The following is a 26708-nucleotide window of genomic DNA, read 5'->3' on the forward strand; positions in this document are numbered from 1 at the left end:
TCAGTAGGAAAAACAAAGACATCTGGAAAGTAGGGAAAGTAAGTACTAACGGGGAGCAGAAAACATATGCTAGAACAGTAAATTATTCTAATGTTTAATTTTAAAGTCTTTTAAATAAAGTGTTTCTGTTTGGGTTTAAATGATTTTAAACAGCTAGCGGGTTTCTCAGTGTCTGGAGTCAAACTTTTCCCGGCTCCAAGCTGTTACCATTGTTTATGCTCCTCGTTGGCTCACTGCTGCCCCCTTGTGTCTGAGCTAAAAATCACCACACAGTTTATGGCTTCAGGAATAAATGGTGGAACCACCCCCCACCAGTCTATTAGCTCCCATGACAATAAAAAACGTAGAATTAAAGCAATGTTTAATTAAGCCTGTTAGTGAGAGCTGTATAACCCAAGTGAGATTTTAAATTTTCGTTTTAGGAGATGTGATTATATCACCTTTTTTCTTCCTTTCTTTTTCAATTCACCATGGCTTTGCTGGAAGGATACATTTAAAATTTAATCCTTAGAGGGGTTATGACTATATTATCAATGTAAGTCTTACTAATGATACCCCCTTGCAGAGAAACCACATGACTTATTCATTGATGTGCATTATATTTTATTTATACCATTCAATAAAAATCCTATATTCAGGATGGCTGAAAGTTTGCACAGTCTCTGATGTGAGATAATTTTGGGGAAATGGCTCAAACAAATGCACATCAAAATGCAACCTCCCTTGTGCTCACCTGCTACCTTTGACTTTAGTGAGCCGTTTGGATCTCCATCTTGATGAAAAAGAGCCTGCCTCTGTGGGTTTGTATTAAGCACCAATTCTTCCTGTTTTTTGCTCATCCATGCAGTTTATTTCCATTGCTTCTAGCTTCTTACAAACTGGGAGCCACACAGAATATCATGTTTTCCTGGATGGAATTTGGAAAATGCCTTCCATCCTGAATAGATCAAGGAGTCACTTGCTTTAGCAGAAGCATCACCTGCCTGGAGGCAAGGGCCACCTACTCCTAACCCTCATCCCAGATTCTTTCTATACTGCAGGGGCTAGTGTCACTTAGTGTCACTTCCCAAAGTCACCTGCCATCGGCAACCTTCTGTGTCTGTGGATCTCATGAATTTTTCGCTGCTCAATCCAAAAACAGCTCTAAGGTAGAAGACATGAGCTTTACCTCCTCCAAAGTAATCAAATAAATCTAGTCAAATTTTGAGCCCACATAGGATGCTGTGTAGGTAGATTGTCTTCCACCCAACCCCATGTCTCCTCCTAAAAGGAAGCTGTAAAGGGCATAGTGTGAACGGACAGGTAGTATTACTGAACACTTGAAGTTTGTGTTCCCACCTGGGCGACACTGAACTTGCTCTTCCCTCTGGCTGGAACTCTGTTCTCAAGTCTTGTTATTGAGATCTCAGATAAAATAGCTTCTCTGTGACCTGATTTCATGTTAATAGCACTTATATGAATTTGTATTATGTGCTGGTTTGTAAGAATATTTTTTTTTTTGTCTTTGCCCTGTAGAATGTCAGCATCATAAGAGAAGGGAATTTCTTTGCTCTGGTTAACACTGAATCCCCAGCACTTTGAACAGTACTTAGCCCGTTATGCTCAATAAATGCTTGTAGAATAAATAAAGAATAATGCAAAGTTTCCCTTACTATAATCTTGGCTCTTGAGATCAGGGGCCATATCTTATCATTTCTGTTCTTCTCCACAGTGCCTGGCATGGCATAACACGTGCAGTTGGATTTTTAAAAATGCTTGTTGAGTGGAGTTGCATGAGGGAAGCAAATCCTCAGATGGGTCCAAGGCAGAGAGGGGAGGGACCTCACCCTTACAGAAAGCACAGGGGCCATACCAAGCTTGCAGCATGGCGCTGGGTGGGGAAGGTGAAAATAAGGCAGTGGACTGGCAATAGGCATCTAGACCTTCCAGCACTTTTGCCTGTCTTGGGTTCTATTTCTCTATCATCATGCAGTTCAGAATTTTACAGGTGTGAATCAGAGGATGCTGGAGAGGCCTCTAGAGAATGTACGGTGATGGGGACATTGGGATTTTATGGCGCTGGACTGACTGTCGAACAGATTCAAGTTTTCCAGTCACTCATTCATCTTGCAAAAGACTTATGGAACACCTGCTTTGTGCTAGGCATTATGCTCGAACCTGGGGATACCCAAGCTGTTTCCAACTTGATAGGGAATGTCAAACATGCCAAGGATTCCTGATTCATACATTGCAAGACTATAAGATTATATGCTAAACTCTATAGCCCCTCTGGTCACCTCACAATGCTATTCAATGCTCTCCTCTCCCAGAGCTGGTGTTTGCTAAGTAATTAGTGATTGCTGCATTGGGAGGGCTCCTTTGGGAGCTGCTACCCTTTTTGACACTTAGTAGGCAGGAGAGGGAAGAGCATCCCCTGCCCCCACCCCCAGGCATTCCTTTGTCTCTCATGCTGCAGGGAAGGAAGAGAGTCTCCTGTGATATCAATATTTCATTCCTTTTGGTTGGTGATGAAATAGAAGAGATTGGCCCCATGGCCTCCTCTGTACATCTATGTGTGTGTTCGTATGTATTAGTCACTAAACTTCTACGTTAGTCTATAAGCCATATTGCTGATGATTGCATTTTTAAATGAATACATGCAAATCGGACTAGGAGCCGGACAAAGACCGTATCAAATACATTCATTAATAAATAATATTAATGCCGTGCATTTGCCAGCTGAAAATTCCTTTAACTTCAAAGGAGAGCTTTCATATCTATGATCTCATCTCACTCTACATATGATTATCTTAAAAGTCCTCTCTAGGGACAGGTTGTTCCGTGCTTGCAAAACCAGGCCGGCTGAGGATAATGAAGCCCTGCCTCGGGCTACCCGACATCCCTCCGCAGGGCAGTCTCGAACTTTGCAGGCGCCTCTGGTCCCGTGGGGTCTCTCCTGGCTGGTTTAAAAACTAAAGGCAAAGATGAAAAAGTACACTAATTTCAAGCTGCGCTCCGAGCGCACAGACGCTCGGGGCATGAACGCGGGAACTAAGGAAATGAGGCTACTTTGAGGACCGACTTTGGAGACTGTACAAACAATGAGAAATAGATGACTTCAAACTCCTGTCACGCATCCAGAAAGCCCCGAGTTGGAAATCTCTGCTCTCCTGGGATTGCAAAGCCAGTTCCTGTTTACTCTATCTACAGCTGGGACTTTTTTCCCGTCTTCCTCTTCTCCAGGAGTGTGCTTTCATTTTCAGGAAGATGAATGTATTTTCACCTAATCGTTCAGCTTTTCCTGTTAGGCTTCCTTAGGAATGAAAACCCCATGTCATTGTTTTCCTCAGGCTGGGCGGTGGTTATGGAAGTGCCCTTCTCTGAATCTGTTAGAGGCATATTTAAAAAATAACTCAAGTAGAAGTTGAAAAAAAAAAAAAATCCCCGTCAGTGAGAATCTCCCCCAGTGCTGTTTGTTTGTCCTAATACCAACACATGGTGTTTCCATTTCACAAAAATTCTGGCCATGTCAGCTTCCATGGAGTGGACACTGTAAAGATTGCTTCAGAATCTCCCACCTGGCTATCTGATGGGATGACTGGCACTGTGGGTGGCAGTGGATTCTTCCGCCCCCATGACTCACCAAGGAGAAATAACTAACCTGTGATTAACTATTTGAATTCCTGTATTTTCAAGGGCAAGTGGAAGGAAGGACTCGTCACCCAGTTTCTAACCACCAGTGGGTCCCACCATGTTGCCAACACAGCCCTGCTCCCTGGGGCCACTTTGATACAGGGTATCGGGCTGCTGATAGCATGTGTCCTTTGAGAATTACTCTCACTTTGTCAGCTCTTCTGAATGAATGTGGCCTCTGCATGCAGTAGGAACTCAATAACTACTGAATGAATGCTGCTGAACATCTATCATTTGGTCTCTGTGGGGAGCGTGGGTGTCTCTGTTTCCTCTATGTAAAATGAGAATATTGGCAAATGATTGCTTATATTTTTTCCAGTTTTAACATCTTCCGAGGCCTTTTGGATGGCCATTTTAAATTACCGCCCATTACGAAAGCGGTTTCCAAGCAACAGAACAGTACTTCCCCAACTCCTTGCCTGACCTCTTCAGCCCACAAAGCTGTTGTTCCCTGAGACTGCCCCACAATATTATCTGTAATGCATATTTATTTATTTACCTAGTGATAGAGCTCCAGGTTGTTATTCAGCTTTACCTTGGTGTGGGTCCTGTCCCTGCGATTAAAGTGTAAGCCTCCTAACCCAGATAATATCTAAAATGAGTTCAGTAAATGTTTGTTAAGTGAATGAATATTACAATAAAGAATAATCTTTCTATCTAGAGGGAATTCTAGGCTTAAGGGAAGCAGAAGAATCCAGGGTGAATTCCAGATTTGTGGCTTGGGAGGGCTGGTGTGTGATGAGCTGTTCTTCAAGATAGGACAGGTTTGGGGGGACAGTTAGAGAGAAGCGACATTCTATACCTCCTTCTTGAGATTCTCATGGAACGTTGGCCAAGAAACGATTATGAGACATGAGATTCTGGCCAAAGGAATATATTTTATTGTGTTGAGCCCAAAGCTTTCCAAATAGTTGCATGTGGTTTTGGAAACACTGGTATAACACAAGAAGAGAAGCAGGGCCAGGAAGGAAGTCTACAGAACAAGTCACTTGTAAGGAATGGCGGGAAGAATTTGGAGTAGAGCATCTAGAGAGGGAGGAGTTTTAACCGTGGGGCTTTACTCCTTCCTGACTCAGGGATTCCACAGACACAGGGAAAACCAGAGTCCCATCTCATGCTAGAACACGGGAGCCCATAGACCACGTCTGGGAATGTGCAGGGGGTTCTTGGGAAGACAGAAGGCACTCAAGCCCTTCACTTCCTGTTTCAGCTTTCCCATTGCTCTCTCTTCTCAAAGAAATCAACCCTTTGGCTAAAAGGAAGCTCATATTAACACCCTCAAGTTCAACTCGAGAACAACCACCCACTCTTGTAACTAAAATAAATCAGTCCTTAAATTAGATCTGATATAGGCAAAGACAATACAAAGCTTCAACAGCATAAAAAAGAATAAATGTTCTGAGTGAGTCACCTCATTCACTGTCTGCCATCTGGGAGTGTCCCCAAACTTCCCTCGAATGTTATATTTCAACCTCCTAAGCATCACTTTTTTTTGAAACTCCCTATTTGCATATGGAGAGCTGAGGAGGGGTGAAGACGAGCAAGGGGGTATGTGAGGTGCTCATGATGGTGGGCTTGAACAACAGGATAGCCAGTTTGGAAAAGAATTTAGAAGTTCCTCAAAAAGTTAAACCCAAAATTACATATGACCCAGCAAAGAGTAGGGGGCTTCCTTTTGGAGTGAGGAAAACATTCTAGAATTAAATCCGGAGGATAGATACGCAACTCCATGAATATCCTAAAACCACAGCATCATCAATTATGTCTCAATAAAGCTGTGATTCTAAAAAAGAAGAGAATGCAAGCGGGATGAAATCTTTGCTTTCAAGATAAAATTTTCTCTAAGTCATATAAAATTGGTGATTTGTGGTTTGCTACTGTTTTGCTCCTCAAATGCTCTACTAACAGTAGTTCGCTTTCCTGACTGTGTGGTAGCTGAGAGACAGGCAGTGTTACCTCCCTTTCCTTTTTTCCAGAATAATTATTTTTTCTTAAGTTTTTATTTAAGTAATCTCTACTCCCCACATGGGGCTTGAACTCATGGCCCTGAGATCAAGAGTTGTATGCTCTTCTGACTGAGGCAGCCAAGTGCCCCTTCAGAATAATTTCTGGGTGGTAGAACTAATCTATCTCTGAGATTTCTTTTTCTACTGTAAATACAAATAACACCCAACTACTGGTTTCTGGAGTATTTCTCCCCACAGCTTTGTCTTGACATTTCTACCAAATCATGTGAGACATGTTTGTTTATATAATTTATTTGTACATTTCTTAGGTCACTTTTCCAAAAGTCAGGTATGTTGAGGTATAATTTATGTTCAAACTCACCCTTGGAAGATTACCAATTCTATGAATTTTGGTGAAAGATTATAGTCCTGTAACCACCACCACATGAGATACATACCATTTCCATCACCCTAAAATGTTCCCTACTGTCCCCACATCCAGGCCCTGTAACCCCCTGACCTGATTTCTGCCCTTAGGGTATGCTTCAGTTCCTAGTCTGTGTTCTCATGATTTCTCATGAGATAAATCTCTCTACCAGGCAGGATGCTGCTTTGTACCCAACCTGGTAGTTGGCACTTAAAAGTTGGTCAGTAAATAGATGCTGAGTAAATGAATGAATCATTTGTGTTTTAGATTCTGCCAAGTCAAATCAGAGACTCTGTTTTCTCATTTTCAGGATGTGCCATTTGAAAAAGGATTATTAATGTTGGGGAAAGCTTTCTCCTAGGGTTCCTAATTTATAGTCTTTTACGTTTTCATTATTTTTAAAAAAGATTTTACTTATGCATTTGAGAGAGAGACAGACAGAGAGAGCATAAACAGGGGGAGAAGCAGAAGGAGAGAGAGAAGCAGATGCTCCACTGAGCAGGGAACCCCACATGGGGCTCTATGTGGAGTTTGATCCCAGGCCCTGGAGATCATGACCTGGTCTAAAGGCAGAGGGTTAACCACCTGAGCAACCCAGGCTCCCCAAAGAGTCTTTAAAAAGGGGGGGGGGGGTCATGATTTCCAACTTCAGAGAATTTGCTGAGCATTTCAAACATTTCATTAGACTTGGGGCTCACAACATTTTGGCTTAACCAGCATGTGGACCCCCACCCTTTCAACCTGAATAAACAGGTGGAGATAGAATCTGGGGCCAGGTGCTGCTGCTGCTTAGTCCTGCCCACCGCTCCCCAGCTCTGATCACTCTGTCTCCACATGGCATGGCCCAGGGTCTTCTCTGGAGCTTCCCTAAACAAGTTCTGTGGGATTCCAGACCCAATTCCGTGAACAACTCCAGGGGAGGAATCTTGCACCTGCTTGAGTGGGGCCTTTAACCTTCCTCATCATGCAGGGTGTGGCCCTCAGAAAATCTACCTGCTGCGGGCTCATCAGTCAGGCTTAGGTCCCTTCCGTCCTTCCAGATGCGATTCCTCTTCTATCTTGATCTGAATCAGACAATTAACATCCCCAGAGCGATTACAAGAGGTGGTGAACAAGATTCAGCCTTGTCTGACTAGTTATAGGAAATGGCCTAGTCCTTGCAGAGAACTGCCCTTTCTTGAAAGGCCTGGGCGCTTTTCTCCAGACTGGCCTACCAGCCCCAAGCAGGTGGCTCCCTGGGCACTTTCCATGGCGTGGCTGTCCTCCCTCAGCCCGCTGCCCCATGGCATGGGCACCACAAAAAACATTTTCCCTCTGAGGGAGATTGCGCCTTGCTTCCAAGATGAAGTCTTGATGCTCGTATCAAATTTTAGCTGATGGAGACCTCATTCCCTTCCGAACTCTTTCGCTCTCCTACTTGGCTGTGTGACGTCCCTGGGTGACATGTAAGCATGTATCCGGGCGAAACGTTTCAAGGTGTGAACTCCTTGATACAGGGTGGGGTTCTGTTCAATGTTGGTAAATAAACCAGTGCCAAAAAGGTGTCAGTTTTGGTGTTAATTGTGTAGCTCATAACCCTGTGGACAGATAAACCATTACTCAATGGTGGGGATGAGGGGGGCAAAGAGAGAGAGAGAGAGAGGGTGCTGGAGATGGGTAAGCTTCAGAAAAAGGGAAAAATAAAAAGGACAACGTAAAACAAAAAAAAGAAGACGGGTCAAAGTAGAGGAAACCTTATTTTCCTCATGCAGATCTTAGGCGACTGTGATAGCTGGCTTCTGTTCTATGACTAGCACAGTAAGAAATCTATTTCAGTTCAGCACGCGGGGCGCGCGCGCACACGCACACACATGTATAAAATAAAGTAGAAAGGAAATCGTGTGCAGCTAGCCACAAGCCTGGCACACTGGCGTCTCCCGCACAGATGGGGGCGCGGGGGTGGGGGGCGCCGCGAGCCGCCGAACCCCGGCGGCAGCCCGCCCGCAGCCCAGCAGCAGCGCCCCGCGCGGAGGAGGAGGGCGGGCCGGGCGTCCGCGGGGGCGGCTCGGAGTCCAGGCCGCGACTCCCTGGCGGCGGCTCGACACACGGCGCGGGATGGAGACGGACAGGCAGGACTGTGTGGCCTCCTGGTGGGACATGGTGGTGCGGAACCTGCGGTGAGTGCTCCTGGCCCGCCGCCTGGCGCCCGGTCCGTCCCCCAACCCCATCCACGCGCCCCGAACCCGGGGCAGGGATGGGCAGGGTGCATCAGGCGCCCCGCGGTGGTCCAGGGGCTGGGGCTTCGAAGACCCCCAAAGCTCTGGGAGCCCTTTGGGCTGCCTTATCTAGCAAGCCTCTGCCTCTGGAGTCTGAGCTTTCAGGAGCTTGGCATCCTTTGGGGGCTTCTGAAATAGAGATTTCCAGAAAGATGGCTCAGGTTCCTACCCCAAGCCTTGACCTTTTCTGCCTTGACCATTTTACTGAAATTCAGGAGGGATTTTAAAGACCCAAAATAGTAATCTATCTTGTACTCTTTCTTAGATGGCATCCTCTTAGGTCAAATGTGTCTCTGTGTAGGTGGAAAAGGATCCCAAGGCCAGGTCCCCCAGGGTAAAGTCCCTTGGATGTATTTAAAGAACATCCCTCCATAATGCTAAAAGTGGATGGTGCATTGAACCCATACCTGTGCCAAGTTCTTACATCCTTTAACTCTGAAATGCCTATATCTATAAATTTTCTTCCTACTTTTTTTTTTTTTTTTTAATTAGACTCTACACCCAACACTGGCCTTGAACTCATGACCCTGAGATCAAGACCTGAGCCAAAATCTAGAGTCAGACACTTAACTGAATCACCCAGGTGCCCCTCTTGCTCCCATTCTAAATCCTTGGCTTAAAGGGTAATGTTAAACTACCTGAGTTGACCCGCAATATATTGCTGGTCTCATTTGTGTTTAAGCCTGGTATTGGTTAGAAACCCTGGACTCAGAAGACTCAGGTATCTTGTTTTGTTGGAGCAGGAAGGAGTTGGCCTTTTGTTCACCTTTCTTCTTTATATTCCTTAGTTTTGTTTCTTGCTCATATTCTCTCTTCTATTCCTTCTGTAGCTCGGGGCAGAGAGCAGAGAGCAGCTTTCGCCTGGCCCAGCAGTGTAGACCCATACCTCTCTTCTGTGTTGGATCTCAACATGCGTCAGAACATCCTGACTGACACATTCTTAGGCCTTACCTCCTTGATATGGCTGTTCTGGGAAAGCTGGCATGTTCTGCCTTTGTCTTCTGTGCTCCCTCCAGAGTTGATGGCTGATACTTAACATTTATTTGGTGGAGAATCAAACCTGCAGTTCATGCTCTTAGAGAACAACCTGCTTTGTTGATAATGGAGTGGAACATGGGGGGTTGGGGACCCTTGCTTACTTGCCTTACTAAAGTAGGCAAAAAATACTAAATGACTAAAAAACAGGTCTCAAGAGATGTTTCCCAAAAGAATAAAATACAAGCACATTTCTTCATCTGAACAGAGAATTACTGCTCTAATTTAAGATACACTGAGGCAGAAGCACAGACGGAGATCCAGGATCCTGAATCCTTTTGGTTCTTGGAACCAAGTTTGCTTAGATCTGCAAACATTCACAGCTGCCGGTTCTGGGGCTGCTAGAAGCCCAGGATCTATGGTGCTGTATTGTGTGACTCAGGAGAAGAATTCATCAAAACATATTTTCAGTGATTATTTTTTAATGCCTTGGGGATCTATTTATTTAGTTTGCAAAAATTTCATCAGCTGTCATTGCTACTTAAGATAGATGGGCCCGGGGGAAGTCAGTCTTCATTCACCACTGGTTTTCTTCAAACAAGAAACATTGAAAATGTGCTCAGGAAAGAAGCTGGGGGAAGGAAGCCAGTGGGCTAGTTCCTTCTTCATTGCTCCCCATTCACCCCCAAGTCTTTACATTTCTGGATAGCGTTAAGGAAACCCCCACGCACAGGCTGATAATCTAATTCATTCTTTCCATAGTCCTGGTCATTGCTTACCTTTTGGGCACAAGTTTAGGCCAGGGCACAAAGCCCTGCTCTTGTGGAGCTCACAATTAATTTTCTATTATAATTCAAAAAAGAATATGAAGCCTTTCCCTTCTCAAAGCTACCAATAAGCATCGCTTCCTTCTCCCTCATGAAAGAAATACACTTTTCTTTCAGGGCTCAGTCCTGTGCTAGACATGGTGCGCTAGAGCCCGGGTGATTCTTTTCAGTGGGAAGCCACGACTAATAGCAGGAGAGCCCCCAGAGAAGAGTTAAGGGTCAGACCAAGGCCCGATTATAATGAGTGGGAGGGGTGAAAAGAGAGGAAAGGTCACCTCGGGAAGATCTGTGCAGAGAGGCTTTATGCGAGACGGGACACTTGAATGGATGGGAAGGAAGGGGGAGGATTTGGTGGGATGGAAAGAAGGGAGGAGACCATAGATGTAACCTAAGTGCTCGGGGGTCAGTACATGTTGGCCAAATGAATGGGCACCTGGGATGGATGTGTGGTGAGTCTTACTGTTTGGGATAGCTGTCTTGCCAAATGGGGTTAGAGTTGGGCTTCCCAAAGCTGGTGCCTCTGAGCATGATCTTGAATGATTTGCCCCATAGCCACTCGGCTTCCAAGGTAGGAATGATCCAGTTAGTTCTGTGGCCCCTGTGGGGTGCTGTGCTGTTGGAGCCACAGCGGATCAAAGGGCAGGGGAAAGAACACCAAGGCATCAAGGTGGCTGTTTGATGTGCCTGGCCGTTGGCAGGGATTGGGCTGAAATTGCATCCTCTACTCAAATAAGGTCTATTAGCCACTGGTGACTTTTGATCCCCTACTGATCTAGGGGAAGTCAAATTGACAACCCCTAGTTAAAAGAAGCTGTTGTGCATTATTGATGCTCCCAGGAATCTGGTCACTCTGTTCTCTTCCTGCAGTGCTTCTCACAGAAGTGCCTGGAGCTATTTGAGAGAAGGGTCCTACATGAATTATTCTTTAAAAACAGAAACATATTTCCCTCCACCGTCTCTGCTTCCCAAGCACCCTGCTGCCTTCAAAAGATGACTTAGTAGGAGACTAACAGGAGGGGTAGCATGAGTTCAAGTCAGGAGAAAGAAAACTTGAGCCAGCCAATGGGAAGGAAGAACTCAGATTGTGTTCAGTTTTGCCCATTTGGGCTTGATCTGGGACTCAAAGTGGCTTCTCTGGGTTTTTATTTCTTCTCTCTAAAATCAGAGCAACGATGTCCTCTCCTTCCTCCCACCTTCATGGAGGCTTTTTTAAACTATTATGAGAAGATAATTTTCATTTTTTCCTTGCTAATTTTGTGTGTAGGCAGTTGCCTATGTCTGATGTACTTGGAGAGCTACCCACTACCCTTAGCCCACGTCTCTTTTCTGTTCCCTGCAGAATTGCTGGAAATTCATCAGAGATTCATTATCTTCTCCCTTCATGCCTCTTCCAAACATATAAGCACTCTGATTTTTTTAGTTATTAACACTTGAGAGAGAATTTTTCTTAGAGGTCTCTCTTTGATGACTTTAGAGTCAGAAGGTTCCCGAGAATACAGGAACAGGAAGGAAGAAGAGGAGGGACCCTAAGGGCCAAGGTTGCAGAAGGGGAGAAGCGGAATCCTGAAACAACTTTCTGGAAGAGCTGAATCTTGCCAGAAGCCAGTTCCTGGGGTTCCCTTTTGCCTGCATGAATGGCAAGTTGCCCTCACCAGGGTGGTGACAGCTCATTGGGGTCACTGGGGTCGGACAGACCTGGGCACGCATGACTCAGCCACTCATTGGCTCTGTGGCATGGGGAAGGTTACCTTAACTTTTCAGTCTCCTCATTTGCAAAGTACAGGTGATAACAGCTATCTTCTTTAAAATGCTCTGGTCTAGCAGAGAAACCAGAACAAGGAAACCATTCGTCCAGCATGCTTTCCAGTCCCACAGACTCATCTGATTTACTGAGCAGTCTTTACATTGACAACTCAAATCAGAGGGAGGGATTTATTCAGTGGATGAGGTGGACAAAAACTGGAAGCAGGAAGTGGTGACCCTGACTTCCCGTGTCTGTCCTTTCTCCAAGGTAGGAGACCTTCAGCTCTGATAAGAGATGTGCCTAGGGACAGACATGGCATTAGTGACCCCTCATAGACAAGTGTAACTTGTCTGCTGATGGCTCCTGGTTTGGGTGGTTGGCGTGCCTGGCCTGGCGTGTCCTGATGTCGCAGCACCTTCCAGGCACTCCCCTCGCTCCCCATCTTGCTCCTCACAGTCCCTCTTACCAGAGATGTCACATCACAAGTGGGGATTTTTTTTCATCGGCTCATTTTTTCCTAAGACCCAGCTGCAAGAGTAGGGATCTTATGGTTTTTCATTCACTGCTTTAGACTAATAATAGTTAATACGTACAGCTAAACTGTGATGTGATTAAAAACTGTGACAACTGTTAAATAGTCTGAATCCAGTTTCCTGATGACTTTGGGGATCCAGCTTTGGTCTTGCGTTGGGATCCATTTGAGGAACAGGCTTGACTCCAGTGCACTCATGTTCCCCCACTCCTGTTCTGTCCTACCAAGCTAGTCTCAGCCGCTGGCTGGGCGCTGGATTTACTGCTTTCCTCTCCTGTTCTCCCTTAGGGCCCAGTCCTGATCTGTACTAATGGCATGCAATTCTGTAAAACATTTTGCTTAAATGCCAAATTACTTGTAATTCCAGTGTGAGTTTCTGAAATTTTATTTGGATGCTAAGAGAAAAAAAAAAAACACAACAAAACTTGGACTGATTTTGAATGCCTTGCTTTTGTTACATCTTGCAGATCTTTTCCACATTCCTGTTCAACACTCGGAAGAAAAATTGCCTCTCTGTACAACAGCTTTACTAGTAAACCATTAAAAGAACACATTTTTCCTCCTCTGATGAACATGCTAATATTTTTTAATTTTTGTAAGTATATATCTGTCATGAGTTTGCCTATATATATATTTTCCCAAAGAAAGGACTTGCTGCACTTAAAGTTACCCATATGACAACGAAAAAGGCACATTGGCTATAAAATTGTGGTTAGACTCCAATAGTCTGAAACCTATTTCACAGAGGTTTTGGGGTCTAGCGCGAATCTTATGGATAGAAAAACACGGTCTTGTGGTTGGTTTCAGTTCAGAAGCTCAGTTTGAATTAGCTGTTAACAGGGATGCCTTACTGCTTGGTATATTCTCTACTTTTTTATGTTTTCTTTTTACCTATATCCCTTGAAAGAGAAAATGGAGATCTGGGGCTGGGGATTGGTTGTTGAGAGGAATCTCCTCTCCCACGTTTTTTCTGAGTGCGGTTAGTGTAACACAGTCCTAGCCCACGGGTAATGCTCTCAGCGGGTGGTCCCTAGGGGTTTGTTGCGTCAGGCCATTTCATGGTTTGTGGCTAATGACTAGGTTTAATTTAGTGGAAAACGTAATGTTTAACATAGGTAGCAGAATACTCATTACTTTCTCCTAGACCCCCTTATCTTTTTAGGGGAATGGTCTCCTTTGTTTTTAGCTGGAGATGAGGATAAGCATGGCCCGTCACACTGGTGCTCTTTTAATATCTAGCTTTAGCTGGATGTTATACGCAACTAATGAATCATTGAACACTACATCGAGAACTAACGATGTATGTTGGCTAATTGAATTTAAATTAAAAAAAAATAAAATCTGGCTTTAGAGGTTTTGTTGTTTTGTTTTGTTTTGGCAACTTTCCTGTGGGCTGTTCCTCGTTTATAAAATAGAACACTTTGCTAGGAATTTAACATGGTAGCTTACAATGTAGAAACAGTGTTAACCATAAGACTAATTTTGTGTGTGTGTGTGATTAAAAGACATGGAATTTGGCTCTGGGTTTTGATAATGAATTCTACTTTCCAGTCAAAGCACCATTTCTTGTGGATTTAAAGAAACCGGAGTTAAAGATTCCTCACACGGTGAACTTGTATATCAGAGTTGAACCTGGGGTGATTCTGGGAATCTGGTGAGTGCGCTAATGGACACTGGGTTGCTTGATGGGCATGGTCTTCATGTTACAAGGGCAAGGGTGAGCAGTGCTGGGCTAGCTGCCTGGGGAGAGGTTGGTGTTTCTTGGAGTAACCAGGAAGCTGTTCCATATACCTTCCCTTTGTATTGATATTTGACCTGCTTGAATTTGCTTTTCAGTAGTTTTAGCTTGGACTGAGAAGTCTTTGGGCCCTGTGCTTTGGGTTTTTCATCAGGCCTCAAGGGCCTGGCACTGTCCCACTCTTCTGCTGTGTTCCATGCTGGCCTTCCCACACTGTTCCAGAACAGCTAGCCTCCTGGCTCCCCAAGCCACGCTCTTGCAGAATATGCTCTGTGTGCCACATTTCTAGGTCTCTGCTCCCTCTGTTTGCCTACCTTATCTTCAGGGTCTCAGTTTATTTATTTTTTATTTTTTTTTTTTAAGATTTTATTTATTTATTTGTCAGAGAGAGAGTGAGCGAGAGCGAGCACAGGCAGACAGAATGGCAGGCAGAGTCAGAGGGAGAAGCAGGCTCCCTGCGGAGGGCAAGGAGCCCGATGTGGGACTCGATCCCAGGACCCTGGGATCATGACCTGAGCCGAAGGCAGCTGCTCAACCAACTGAGCCACCCAGGCGTCCCCAGGGTCTCAGTTTAAATGGTAATGTGATAATTTTCAGAGAAGCCCTTCCTCGTCTCCCATTTCAGGCACAGGTGGCAACCTGTGCTTGTCCCTTACGGCATTTTTCCCCACTGTAGTTAAATAAACGTTTGTGCGATTATTCGGTTAATATTTGTCTTCTTTACAAGACTATAGCTCTTGTAGGTGACTTTGTTGGTACATTTTCTTTTTTAAATGTTTAAGAAATATTTTATTCATTTATTTGAGAGAGAGAGTGAGAGAGAGAGAACCGAGAAGGGGAAGGGACAGAGGGAGAAGCAGGCTCCCCACTCAGCAGGAAGCCCGATGTAGGACTCAATCCCAGGACCTCAAGATCATGACCTGAACCAAAAGTAGCTGCTTAACCAACTGAGCCACCCAGAGGCCCCCTCTTTTTTCTTTTCTTTTCTTCTCTTTTTCTTTCTTTCTTTCTCTCACTGGTGGGTTTTCATTGCTTGGGACAGCATACAAAAAAAAAAAAAAAAAAACCACTCAGTTGTCAAAATCATGAGCATTCTATTATCTTTTTTTTGCTATTCTATTGTCGACATTTTTTGTTTGGTTCTACTTCTTGTTCTTGGCTGCCAGTTTCTTAGTGTCCTGTTTTATATTTCCTTTCCCTGAATTTAAATATGTCATCATAGAATGTTTAGGAACCAATATGGGTTCACATAACTTCCTCCTAATCTGCACAGTCCAATGCAGCGAACAGTGTTGGAATTTGAAAATCTTTTTATTTGCTGTTCTTGCCCTGGCTTACCAAGCTGGCTGGGATGCCAGTCCTCTTAGTCCAGAGGCCCTGGGGTTCGATGTCAGCCTTTTTGCCCCTAAGGGGTTGAGAAGCCTGAAGATTTATTATTACATGGTCAATTTTCCAGGTCCCCCTGTGACATGTCATATGGCATTGTTTTATCTTCAGGAGTCGTTCACTGGTTTAACAGGTGGAGGGACTGGAGCTCAGGCAAGTGTTTAACCCCACAAGGTCACTGTTTCTTGAATAGGAGAGCTTAGTTTCATATTTGTTTTCCCCCACCTGAACTGGTCTCCCTTTAAATTCTTTCAGCTTGTTTCTTTAGCCAAACCAATAGCAGGTGGCAAATACCTCTTGTCTTTTACTTGTTTCCACTCAACGGACTGGATTTCCATGGACTACACCTAAGAATTGTAGTCTTAGAAGATTAGTGGATGTAGGAGTCAGGAGGACTTAAACAGTAAATGGTTAAAAGGGGTTGTTTCTGTGCATGGGGGAGGGGGGGTAGAAAAGTAGTGATTGTCACTGTAAGATGTTTGTAGTATTATATTTTAATTTTTATCATGTGCATGCGTTACTCAGAAACTTCCACTATGTATATATGTATACTTATACATATATATACCTATCAATGTATGTAATGTATACATTGATAGGTATATATATGTATAAGTATACATATATGTATATGTATGTATGCATACATATATTATATGTATGTATTATATATAATATATAAATATGTATACATACATATACCCATATACACATACATGTATATATAATGTACATATATGTATGTATAATGTATGCATAACGTAATGTATAAATGTATACCTACAAATGTATATAAATGTATTTGATTGACATGAGGAGGGTTTCAGACTTTGGCAAGGAGAGCAAACTCTATCTGTACATTTGTTAAAACGTTTCTTTGTTCTTTAGGCACACAGTTCCCAGCTGCTGGGGGGAAGATGCTAAGGGGAAGGACCGCGGCTGGTATGAAGCAGCCCTTCAGGATGGCAATCCAATTATTGTTTATCTTCACGGCAGCGCAGAACACAGGTCCGTGTCTTTGCTTGTTTTTTGTTTTTTGTTTTCTTTTCTTTTAAGACAGAGGGAGCATTTCAGTCCTGTGGGGGAAGGAAAGGAGGCAGAACTCCCTTTTTGACCCTGTAAATATGCCTCCACATATATTTTTTTCCCCTTTGTTGAAATTTGAGTGTGTTCTGGCAATAGGCTTCTCTTAAAAAAAAATCTATATATTCTGTATGTAGACTAATGTCAACATTTAACTGAAAGGTAGACCAACTTCCAAAATTCGGATATTGGTTTCCAAGAAGCCAGTGGTTCCTTTAGTCCCAAAGAGTGCCCAAAATAATGAATTGAGCCTATGGACGATGGGAAAAGGAACAGGCATGAGAGGGGGTAAAAGGAAGAGCAATTTCCTTATCGATGGTCCCTCACAGAAGGGCCTGGGGATTCCTTGATTTGGCAGGAGTCCTGTTAATCAGATGTGTGGACTCCCTATGAGAGATCATCTGGAATTCTGACCGTTGCTACTGGGAACCATCTGACTGGTTCTAGTCTAGAAGACTGATGCCTCAGCCCACCCTCTGTTGTTCCCACCTTGCTTTGTCAGGAAGAAAGCCTCCCTGGAGTCTTGATCCCCTCTGATGTGCTGCCAGGCCTCCCAGTGGGCCTGTCATTATGGTGGGTGATGATTATCAGCTGTGACTGCATGGCTTCAGGTTGGGGGAGGGGTGATGTGCCTCAGAGACCACAGACAGAGCTGTCTGCAAACTAAGTAATGAGCTCTGGAATCTGCCTCTTGGCTCCCTTGCCTATGTCCCTTTTTCTCACTGTCTTTTTCTGTCTTGATGGCTTTCTCAAGCTTTGTCTTTGCACTAGGGGCTTTCCAAAGGTGTCCATTTTAGAATGACATTTACAGAGATTTCCCATGAAATTCAACCTTTTTCAGCACGGTTGAACATTGTTCTGATTGTGCAGACTTGGGCATGGTGTTACAGTGTGTGTATTTAAAGGATCATTCGGCTCACCCATTCATGTCTGTCCCTCTGTGTCGATCTGCTGTGATCCCCAATTTACTGGCTTTGGAGTTAGCCCCAGCTTCCTCCTGTCCCCTGCCAAAAGTCTCAGCTGGCTATCAGCAGTACTGAAGCAAAAGGAGGCTAAATGGGAGGTTACAGGAGCCTTGTTGAGAACAGTGGTTCTAGACTTGGGAGAAATCCTACAGGGTCCACGAACCTCCTCCCAAAATTGTACTAAAAATTTCAAAATTTCAAGTGTGGATACATTTTTCTGGGCAGTGGGTCCATAGCTTTAATCTTATGTTCAAAGGACTTCATGATGCACTGAAGCTTAAGACTTCAGTCTTTCTTTTTTTTTTTTTTTTTAAAGATCTCATCCATCTATTTGACAGAGAGAGACCACCAGTAGGCAGAGGCAGGCAGAGAGAGAGGAAGGGAAGCAGGCCCCTCGCTGAGCAGAGAGCCCGATACGGGACTTGATCCCAGGACCCTGAGATCATGACCTGAGCTGGAGGCAGCAGCTTAACCCACTGAGCCACCCAGGCGCCCCTTAAGACTTCAGTCTTAAAGTTTTTGGCTCTAAGACAAAAATTCAAAGGTTTTTTTAAAAGAATCCTCTGCCTTTTCAATCATCCTTGTCTCTCCTTTATTAACATGGTTAATAGAGAGTAGATGATATGGTTATTTTGGGAAAAAGTGTTTCTTGTACCTCTAGCCTTGCAAGTCTCCTTCACTTCCTCTTGAACTTAATGGCAGAGTCAACTACGGACAGGTCTTGGCTTAATGAACATCACTCTATCATCCTTTGTTCTGAAAAGCCACTTTCTGGAACTGATTTTCCTTTAGCTTCTAAAAGTATCCCTAGAAATTAGTCTGGCTGTGTAGCAGTGAGAGGAGGTGAATTATCAGTAATTCCTCACATGCCTCTGTTGAGAAGCACTAGCCATCTGGGTGACCAGCGCTCACAGAGGAATGCAGCCGCCCTGGGGAGCCATCTGTCACTCCCCCTGACACATCCAAGTGGGCTTTGACACCAAAACCCATTTCCCTTTCTTCTAGTTATTTATTTCTCTAACCTCAAAAACAAATGCTTGAGATCAGATGCCAGAAGCAGGAGAATGACTTTTATTGAATTTGTCATTGTAATTCCTAATTCTTGCTCTCTGTTTTAACCTCCTCCACAGGGCAGCTCCTCACAGACTTGAGCTAGTAAAGGTATGTCTGAAGGGGCTTCGAGTACCCACTTTACATCTGTTTTTTTCTCTTATGGGCTACAGCCATAGATCTTCCTCAGCCCTCAGCAGGGGGATGTACCGAGAGCTCCCAAGGGTGGGACTCAAGGTCCTGCCGTGACCACAGGGCATCAGAACAAAAGTGAACATTCTTGATTCCCCAAACACTTTCATAAATACATTGCCTTCATCACCAGATGGAGTTGAAGACTCTCTTTATTGGCCTTTCCTGAGGGCTGGGGGAGGGTTGTGAGAGTATATTAAATGTGGAAGTTATTCCTGTGAGAAACAGCCTTTTTTTGTGTGACAGAGGATAAATACACAGAATGTCTGCTGTTAGAGTCATTCAGGCTCTGGCTTCAGCTCCATAGAAGGTTTTGCATGTGGGTTGGTGGCCACACTCCTCTTCTCGCTAGCCTGCTACACGATGGCAGCTTGTTGGGGCGGCCCCTGCTTTTCCGAGGGTGAGGGAGACGCAGCCATGGCTGACTCACAGCTGGTAGTGCAGCTATCTGTTTATCTTCTCCCACACCCCAGTTGGGTAATCTCTCCCTCAGGTGACCAGGCTGCTGGTGCACTTTTTGATCAGTGCTTGTGCTCTGATATTTCCTCCCACATGCCAGGCCAGCTCCCACCTCAGAGCCCTTCCCTGGTATAACAGCCCGAGTGGGGCCCCGCATCCTGCCAGGCCCAGTGTGCCCAGCACCTCCTTCATCCTCCCTCCCTGGCTCAGACAGGAGGCTCCTCCCCTGTGGACTCCTCACTTTCTTCCCGGCCTTCCCAGAGCTGACTCTGGTGGGTGGTGGGCTGGGTGCAGTTCTGCCTGGGATGATAATGTGTATTAATTTTTAGGTTTGCTTTCCACCCTGCACCTCACTCTTTGCCCTCTCTACATGGGATGGTGGTGAGGCTGATGTCCATGAGAACGTGTGTTTGTTTTTTTTTCTCCCCCACTCTTTGCAAAGCTGAATTGTATAGTCCCTACATGCCCAGAAAGGAAGAATCATAGATTTAGGTGTGAAAAGGAGCCAGGGCATCCTTGTGGTAGTTGGGATGGGAAGGAAAGGTATGATAAGACTTCTTCCTCCAGGAAGATTCTGGATACCTTGTGCCTTAGTCATCATCTCCCAACCTGACCAGACTTCCGTAGCCCTTGGTTCTCCTCTTTAGATGGGGTGATTTCCTTTAAAAATCAAGTCTTTGCTATCATGTTGTCCTTCCTCCCTTTCTTCCTCCACTCCCTCTCTCTCATTCATTTCTTTTGTCACTTCAGTCACCCAGTACAGCTGTTTTCAACCTAGTTGTCTTTATCACTTTATATAGTTTTATGTTATTATGATTATATCTATATGTAATTCTACATTGTTGCTCTTTTACTTAATACTATGTGCATACTATGTTATAAACATTCTTCCATGGTTTTCTGTAGTTACCATAGTTACCAATTTAAAAGGTGATCCTTCTCTACTATATTTGTAGGCAATTGTTTATTTAATGATTCCACTGTTGCTAGATACAAGATCTTCCCTCCTAAAATCATTTCAGTGATGTTGCTAGAGAAAACTTGAAGCATTTAGTTTCTTCTTTTTTTGGACTTTTTTTCTTAGAGATAAATTTTTAGAAGTCAGATTTGTTCTCAAGTTGTTTCACCAAGTGGTCTTTCCATCTACAAACGATGCCACAAATGATGCATGGATATTCCCACTTCTGGGATGCTTAACTGCTCTGTGTCCTGGATCACTGTTCTGGAGGCAAGGCCATTTAAATTGATATAAAAGAGTTTCCTTTAGTTCGTAAGTATTAGCTGAATTTGCATTGAAAGATTCCTGGGGAAACTCAGCTCCCCACATCTGTGCTGTGGCAGGGGAAGCACGGTGTTGGGACAGAAGCAGACCCAGGTGTGAGTCTTGGTTCTTTCTCTAGCCATCTGGGTGACCAGGAACGAGTTATTTAAACCCTTAGGACTCCGTTTCTTTATCGCTAAAATGGGGATAATACCTACCTTTAGGGATTATTGTGAGGATTAAATAAAGTTATAGAAGTATCTTCACTGTACATTTTTGTCCCCTCTTCTTTGTCTGTCATTGAAATTCACTTCATTTAAAAGGACGTCATATTCTTTTTTTTTTTTAGTTTAATTTAATTTAATTTTCAGTATTCCAAAATGCATTATTTATGTACCACACCCAATGCTCCATGCAATATGTGCCCTCCTTAATACCCACCACCAGGTCCTCCTGACCCCCCACAGCTCTCCCCTCCAAAACATTCAGTTTGTTTCTCAGAGTCCACAGTCTTTCATGGTTTGTCTCCCCCTCCAATTTCCCCCAAATTTCTCCTCTCCATCTTCCAATGTCCTCTGTGTTATTCCTTATGCACCACAAGTAAGTGAAACCATATGATAATTGACTCTCTCTGCTTGACTTATAGGACGTCATATTCTTGCCTCGTTCATCCACATGGAGCATGGCCATGGTTTCATCTAATCAAGCAATCTCTTTATTTTTGATTGACATTAACTCTTTATCTGTTCACATTTAATATAAATATCTTCCCATTATTTGACTGCCTCTACTACAACTCTGTAGACCTTTTGTTCTCAAGCGAATTCTTAAAATGGACATTTGCTTTGTACCAACTTCAATACTTTCATCTAACGTCATCTTCCAACAGTCCTGAAGGAGCTGAAGGAGCTACTATTCTTTTTCGCTTTTCAGAATACTGTTTACCTCTTCAGATGTTAGGTGGCTCAAGGTCACAGAGCCAGGGCAGAGCCAGGGTGTGTCCAGGCTGTCTGACCTGCTCTGGCCGCCCCCACCCCACCCCCAATCCCCGCCGCCCCGCCTCCCTTTTTTCCCTTTGAGTCTGACCTTCTCACATTTGAGGTCAAACAGCAGATTTCATCTATTCCCTGCCTAGGAAACCGGCGCAATGAGGATTATGGAAGTGTTGAGGAGGTTATACCCCCTTTTCAGTTTACACCTTCTAATCACAATGATAACCTCTCCTTTATCATCTAGATGCTGAGCGATGGTGGCTTTCACGTCCTATCTGTGGACTACAGAGGTGTGTGTGAAGAACAGTATATAAAGACTTTTCAATAAGCTGGGGGGCTTTTGATAGCCCTCCTTTTGGAGGTAGTGATACTTGTGCTCGCTTTTCCTTACCACCAGGGTACGGGGATTCCACGGGTGAGCCCACAGAGGAGGGGCTGACCACGGATGCTGTTTGTGTTTACGAGTGGACCAAGGCGAGAAGTGGTACCACACCTGTGTGTCTCTGGGGCCACTCTCTGGGTACAGGGTAAGTGGGGTCTGAAGATGGCTTTTTTTGGCGGGGGGGCAGTCCTTGGGGCTTTGGTGTCATCAGAGGCAGCGATGAGCCGAGGAGGGAACACTGAGCTGGGAGGTGGAGCTCTGGTTTCTCTCACATCCCACATGTGGCTAGAGACATTGCCATCTCAGCGTGCCTGTTTGTAATGCAGGGGACGGTGTAGCTCTGTGGTTATCTAGGACACTGAAGCCTGTTCCAGAACTCTCTCTGAGAGTATTAAAGGAAAGGATTCCTAATTTAGGGCCAGTGGAACCCCCTGAAGTTGTATGTATGTTCCTACCACAGGGTCCAGAACTTTCATTAGATGCTTATATCAGATGTTACATTTTGTACTGTTTACCTGACTGTTAAGTCATTGCTTCACATCTGTACTAATTTTCATTGCTTTACAGAGTTGCAACAAATGCTGCAAAAGTACTAGAAGAGAAAGGTACTCTACAATGCTTCCATGTATCACGTCTTGGCTTGGGGTGGGGAAGAAAAGGTAGCCTACGGACTGTTGTGCGCACTCGGAACACAGAGATACCTAGAGCACCCTGACCTTAGACAATCGCTGATTGTGTAATAAACCTTCTTTTTTCTATTTAATATAAAACAATAGTTGCCTTTCAAGGTCATGAAACACTCAGGAAGAGTTAAAATCTCCCTTGAAAAACCCTTCTTGTGAAGTAAATGTTCCTGTGGAGTGACTTGGATCATGGGAGAGGAAAACGCCCTTTATGAAGTCACAAGCAGGACTTGCTTTCTGCAGCTTGTCTTTCGTGACATGTATGTCAGCCTTTCCCAGTGTTCTGAGCTCGGCCTGTCTCAGATTCCCTAGAGGTGCTTGTTCTAAATGCTGGTTTCCTGGACCCTAGCTGTTTCCATGAGTTAGAATCTCTGTGAACAGGACAAGGTGATTTCATCAAAATCAAAAGCTTGTCATCTCTTGCTTTGTTTCTTAGGCTTGTCAATACTGGTCAGGCTGAGTTATGTGAACATTTAAAGCAAGTCACCTGCTATCCACAGTCTTAATTAATTATGGAAATAAAGCAGACATTATTTCCTGCTCCTTTAAGCACTCATAGCTCTCTGTGGATACTTCCTGCACAGTGTTGACAATGTTGTATTATCTGACCTAAATTCCCATATAAATGAATACTTCACTTCTTGGAGGATAATGCAATTCCATTTACATCCCTGACTTTGAACTCTTGCTATCCTGTATTTTACTTTTCTCTATAATACGCACTCCATAAAATGTTATTGCTCTTACCTTAAGTCAATATCTAGATTTACCCTTTTCTTTGCTTTTTATTACTTCTCGCATTTCTGGGCTTCCACTGGGGATTTTTGTTCTGCCTATCTATCTGTGGTGAAGAATTCCCTCAGCTTTGGTCTGAAAATATCTTTTGTTTTGTCTTCATTTTTGAAAGATATTTTCATCGGGCATAGAATTCTTCGTTGGCAGTTACTTTATTTCAACACTTTGAAGATGTTGTCCGTTTGGTTCTGGCTTTCAGTGTTCCGTTGGGAAGTCAGCTTCCAGTCATGCTGCTGCTCCTTTGAAGATAATTACTTTTTCTTCAGGCTATTTTTGAGGTTTTCTTTTTGCTTTGTTTTTCAGCATTTTTACTTTGATTTTCCTACATGTGGGTTTGTTAGCAGTTATCCCGCTTGGGGTTCATAGCACTGTAATAACTCTGGCTTGATATTCACCCATCTTGGAAAATTGGTCATTTATCTTCAAATATTGTGCCTACCCCATTCTTCATCTTCTCTCCCCCAGGACTATAATTATATGTATCTTTTTAGATCTGTTCCCATGTCCTGTATGTTTCCAATATTCTTTTTTGGGTTTTCCAGACATTTTTCTCCTTGTGCTTTAGTTTAAAATTTTTCTTTTGACATATTATATCGTTCACTATGTAATATCAAATTAAAAAAAATACTTTATGATTTTACACTTGCTTATTTACAAGTTAAAGTCCGTATAGGATAATAGCAATATCTAGATCCTTTGATCTATTTCCATTATTTGTTTTTTTTTTTTAATATAATTTTTTTTTTTTTTAAAGATTCTATTTATCTATTCGACAGAGAGAGATCACAAGTAGGCAGAGAGAGAGAGGAGGAAGCAGGCTCCCTGCCGAGCAGAGAGCCCGATGTGGGACTCGATCCCAGGACCCTGAGATCATGACCTGAGCCGAAGGCAGCGGCTTAACCCACTGAGCCACCCAGGCGCCCCTTAATATAATTTTTTATTTTTTATAAACATATATTTTTATCCCCAGGGGTACAGGTCTGTGAATCATCAGGTTTACACACTTCACAGCACTCACCAAAACACATACCCTCCCCAATGTCCATAATACCACCCCCTTCTCCCAAACCCCCTCCCCCCAACAACCCTCAGTTTGTTTTGTGAGATTAAGAGTCACTTATGGTTTGTCTCCCTCCCAATCCCATCTTCTTTCATTTATTCTTCTCGTACCCACTTAAGCCCCCATGTTGCATCACTACTTCCTCATATCAGGGAGATCATATGATAGTTGTCTTTCTCCACTTGACTAATTTCGCTAAGCATGATACGCTCTAGTTCCATCCATGTTGTCGCAAATGGCAAGATTTCATTTCTTTTGATGGCTGCATAGTATTCCATTGTGTATATATACCACATCTTCTTGATCCATTCATCTGTTGATGGACATCTAGGTTCTTTCCATAGTTTGGCTATTGTGGACATTGCTGCTATAAACATTCGAGTACACGTGCCCCTTTGGATCACTACGTTTGTATCTTTAGGGTAAATGCCCAATAGTGCAATTGCTGGGTCATAGGGCAGTTCTATTTTCAACATTTTGAGGAACCTCCATGCTGTTTTCCAGAGAGGTTGCACCAGCTTGCATTCCCACCAACAGTGTAGGAGGGTTCCCCTTTCTCCGCATCCTCGCCAGCATCTGTCATTTCCTGACTTGTTGATTTTAGCCATTCTGACTGGTGTGAGGTGATATCGCATTGTGGTTTTGATTTGTATTTCCCTGATGCCGAGTGATATGGAGCACTTTTTCATGTGTCTGTTGGCCATCTGGATGTCTTCTTTGCAGAAATGTCTGCTCATGTCCTCTGCCCATTTCTTGATTGGATTATTTGTTCTTTGGGTGTTGAGTTTGCTAAGTTCTTTATAGATTCTGGACACTAGTCCTTTATCTGATATGTCATTTGCAAATATCTTCTCCCATTCTGTCAGTTGTCTTTTGATTTTGTGAACTGTTTCCTTTGCTGTGCAAAAGCTTTTGATCTTGATGAAATCCCAATAGTTCATTTTTGCCCTTGCTTCCCTTGCCTTTGGCGTTGTTCCTAGGAAGATGTTGCTGTGGCTGAGGTCAAAGAGGTTGCTGCCTGTGTTCTCCTCAAGGATTTTGATGGATTCCTTTCGCACATTGAGGTCCTTCATCCATTTTGAGTCTATTTTTGTGTGTGGTGTAAGGAAATGGTCCAATTTCATTTTTCTGCATGTGGCTGTCCAATTTTCCCAGCACCATTTATTGAAGAGGCTGTCTTTTTTCCATTGGACATTCTTTCCTGCTTTGTCGAAGATTAGTTGACCATAGAGTTTAGAGTCTATTTCTGGGCTCTCTATTCTGTTCCATTGATCTATGGGTCTGTTTTTGTGCCAGTACCATGCTGTCTTGATGATGACAGCTTTGTAATAGAGCTTGAAGTCCGGGATTGTGATGCCACCAACGTTGGCTTTCTTTTTCAATATCCCTTTAGCTATTCGAGGTCTTTTCTGGTTCCATATAAATTTTAGAATTATTTGTTCCATTTCTTTGAAAAAGATGGATGGTACTTTGATAGGAATTGCATTAAATGTGTAGATTGCTTTAGGTAGCATAGACATTTTCACAATATTTATTCTTCCAATCCAGGAGCATGGAACATTTTTCCATTTCTTTGTGTCTTCCTCAATTTCTTTCATGAGTACTTTATAGTTTTCTGAGTATAGATTCTGTGTCTCTTTGGTTAGGTTTATTCCTAGGTATCTTATGGTTTTGGGTGCAATTGTAAAGGGGATTGACTCCTTAATTTCCCTTTCTTCTGTCTTGCTGTTGGTGTAGAGAAATGCAACTGATTTCTGTGCATTGATTTTATATCCTGACACTTTACTGAATTCCTGTATAAGTTCTAGCAGTTTTGGAGTGGAGTCTTTTGGGTTTTCCACATATAGTATCATATCATCTGCGAAGAGTGATAATTTGATTGTTTTTTGTTTTGTTTTTGTAATTTTGGCCTCTTTATTTTATTTTTGTATGTCTAGTTTTTTTTTTTTTTTAAGATTTTATTTATTTATTTATTTGACAGAGAGAGAGAAAGAGAGAGAGAAAGCACACAAATAAGGGGAGTGACAGGCTGAGGGGGAAGCAGGCTCCCCATGGAGGAAGGGGCCTAACATGGGGCTCCATCCCAGGACCCTGGGATCATGACCTGAGTGGAAGGCAGACAATTAACTGACTGAGCCACCCAGGTGCCCCTCTCTAGTTATTTTTTATTAAATGCTAGATATTGTTTATGGAAATTATAGAGATAATTTGAGGGCCTAGGGATAATATTATCTTTTTCCAGACAAAATTTACTTTTTTCCTGAAAAGCAGTTAAAATAGGGGG

General features: G+C 43.5%; 1 protein-coding gene across 1 annotated transcript in view; it reads left to right on the forward strand.

Annotated features, from left to right (window-relative positions):
* The first annotated feature begins 8048 nt into the window (after nt 1-8048).
* The window catches only part of ABHD12B (abhydrolase domain containing 12B), a 31849-nt gene continuing 13189 nt past the window's right edge, over nt 8049-26708 (forward strand). The window contains exons 1-8 of the mRNA XM_059182071.1: nt 8049-8201; nt 12846-12973; nt 13930-14032; nt 16391-16510; nt 18681-18711; nt 21749-21794; nt 21902-22031; nt 22454-22491. Of these exons, the coding sequence (XP_059038054.1) occupies nt 8140-8201; nt 12846-12973; nt 13930-14032; nt 16391-16510; nt 18681-18711; nt 21749-21794; nt 21902-22031; nt 22454-22491 (658 nt within the window). The 5' untranslated portion in view covers nt 8049-8139. The remainder of the gene's footprint in view (nt 8202-12845; nt 12974-13929; nt 14033-16390; nt 16511-18680; nt 18712-21748; nt 21795-21901; nt 22032-22453; nt 22492-26708) is intronic.

Source organism: Mustela lutreola, chromosome 7 (assembly GCF_030435805.1).
Source record: "Mustela lutreola isolate mMusLut2 chromosome 7, mMusLut2.pri, whole genome shotgun sequence".
In the NCBI taxonomy this organism is placed as follows: Eukaryota; Metazoa; Chordata; class Mammalia; order Carnivora; family Mustelidae; genus Mustela; species Mustela lutreola.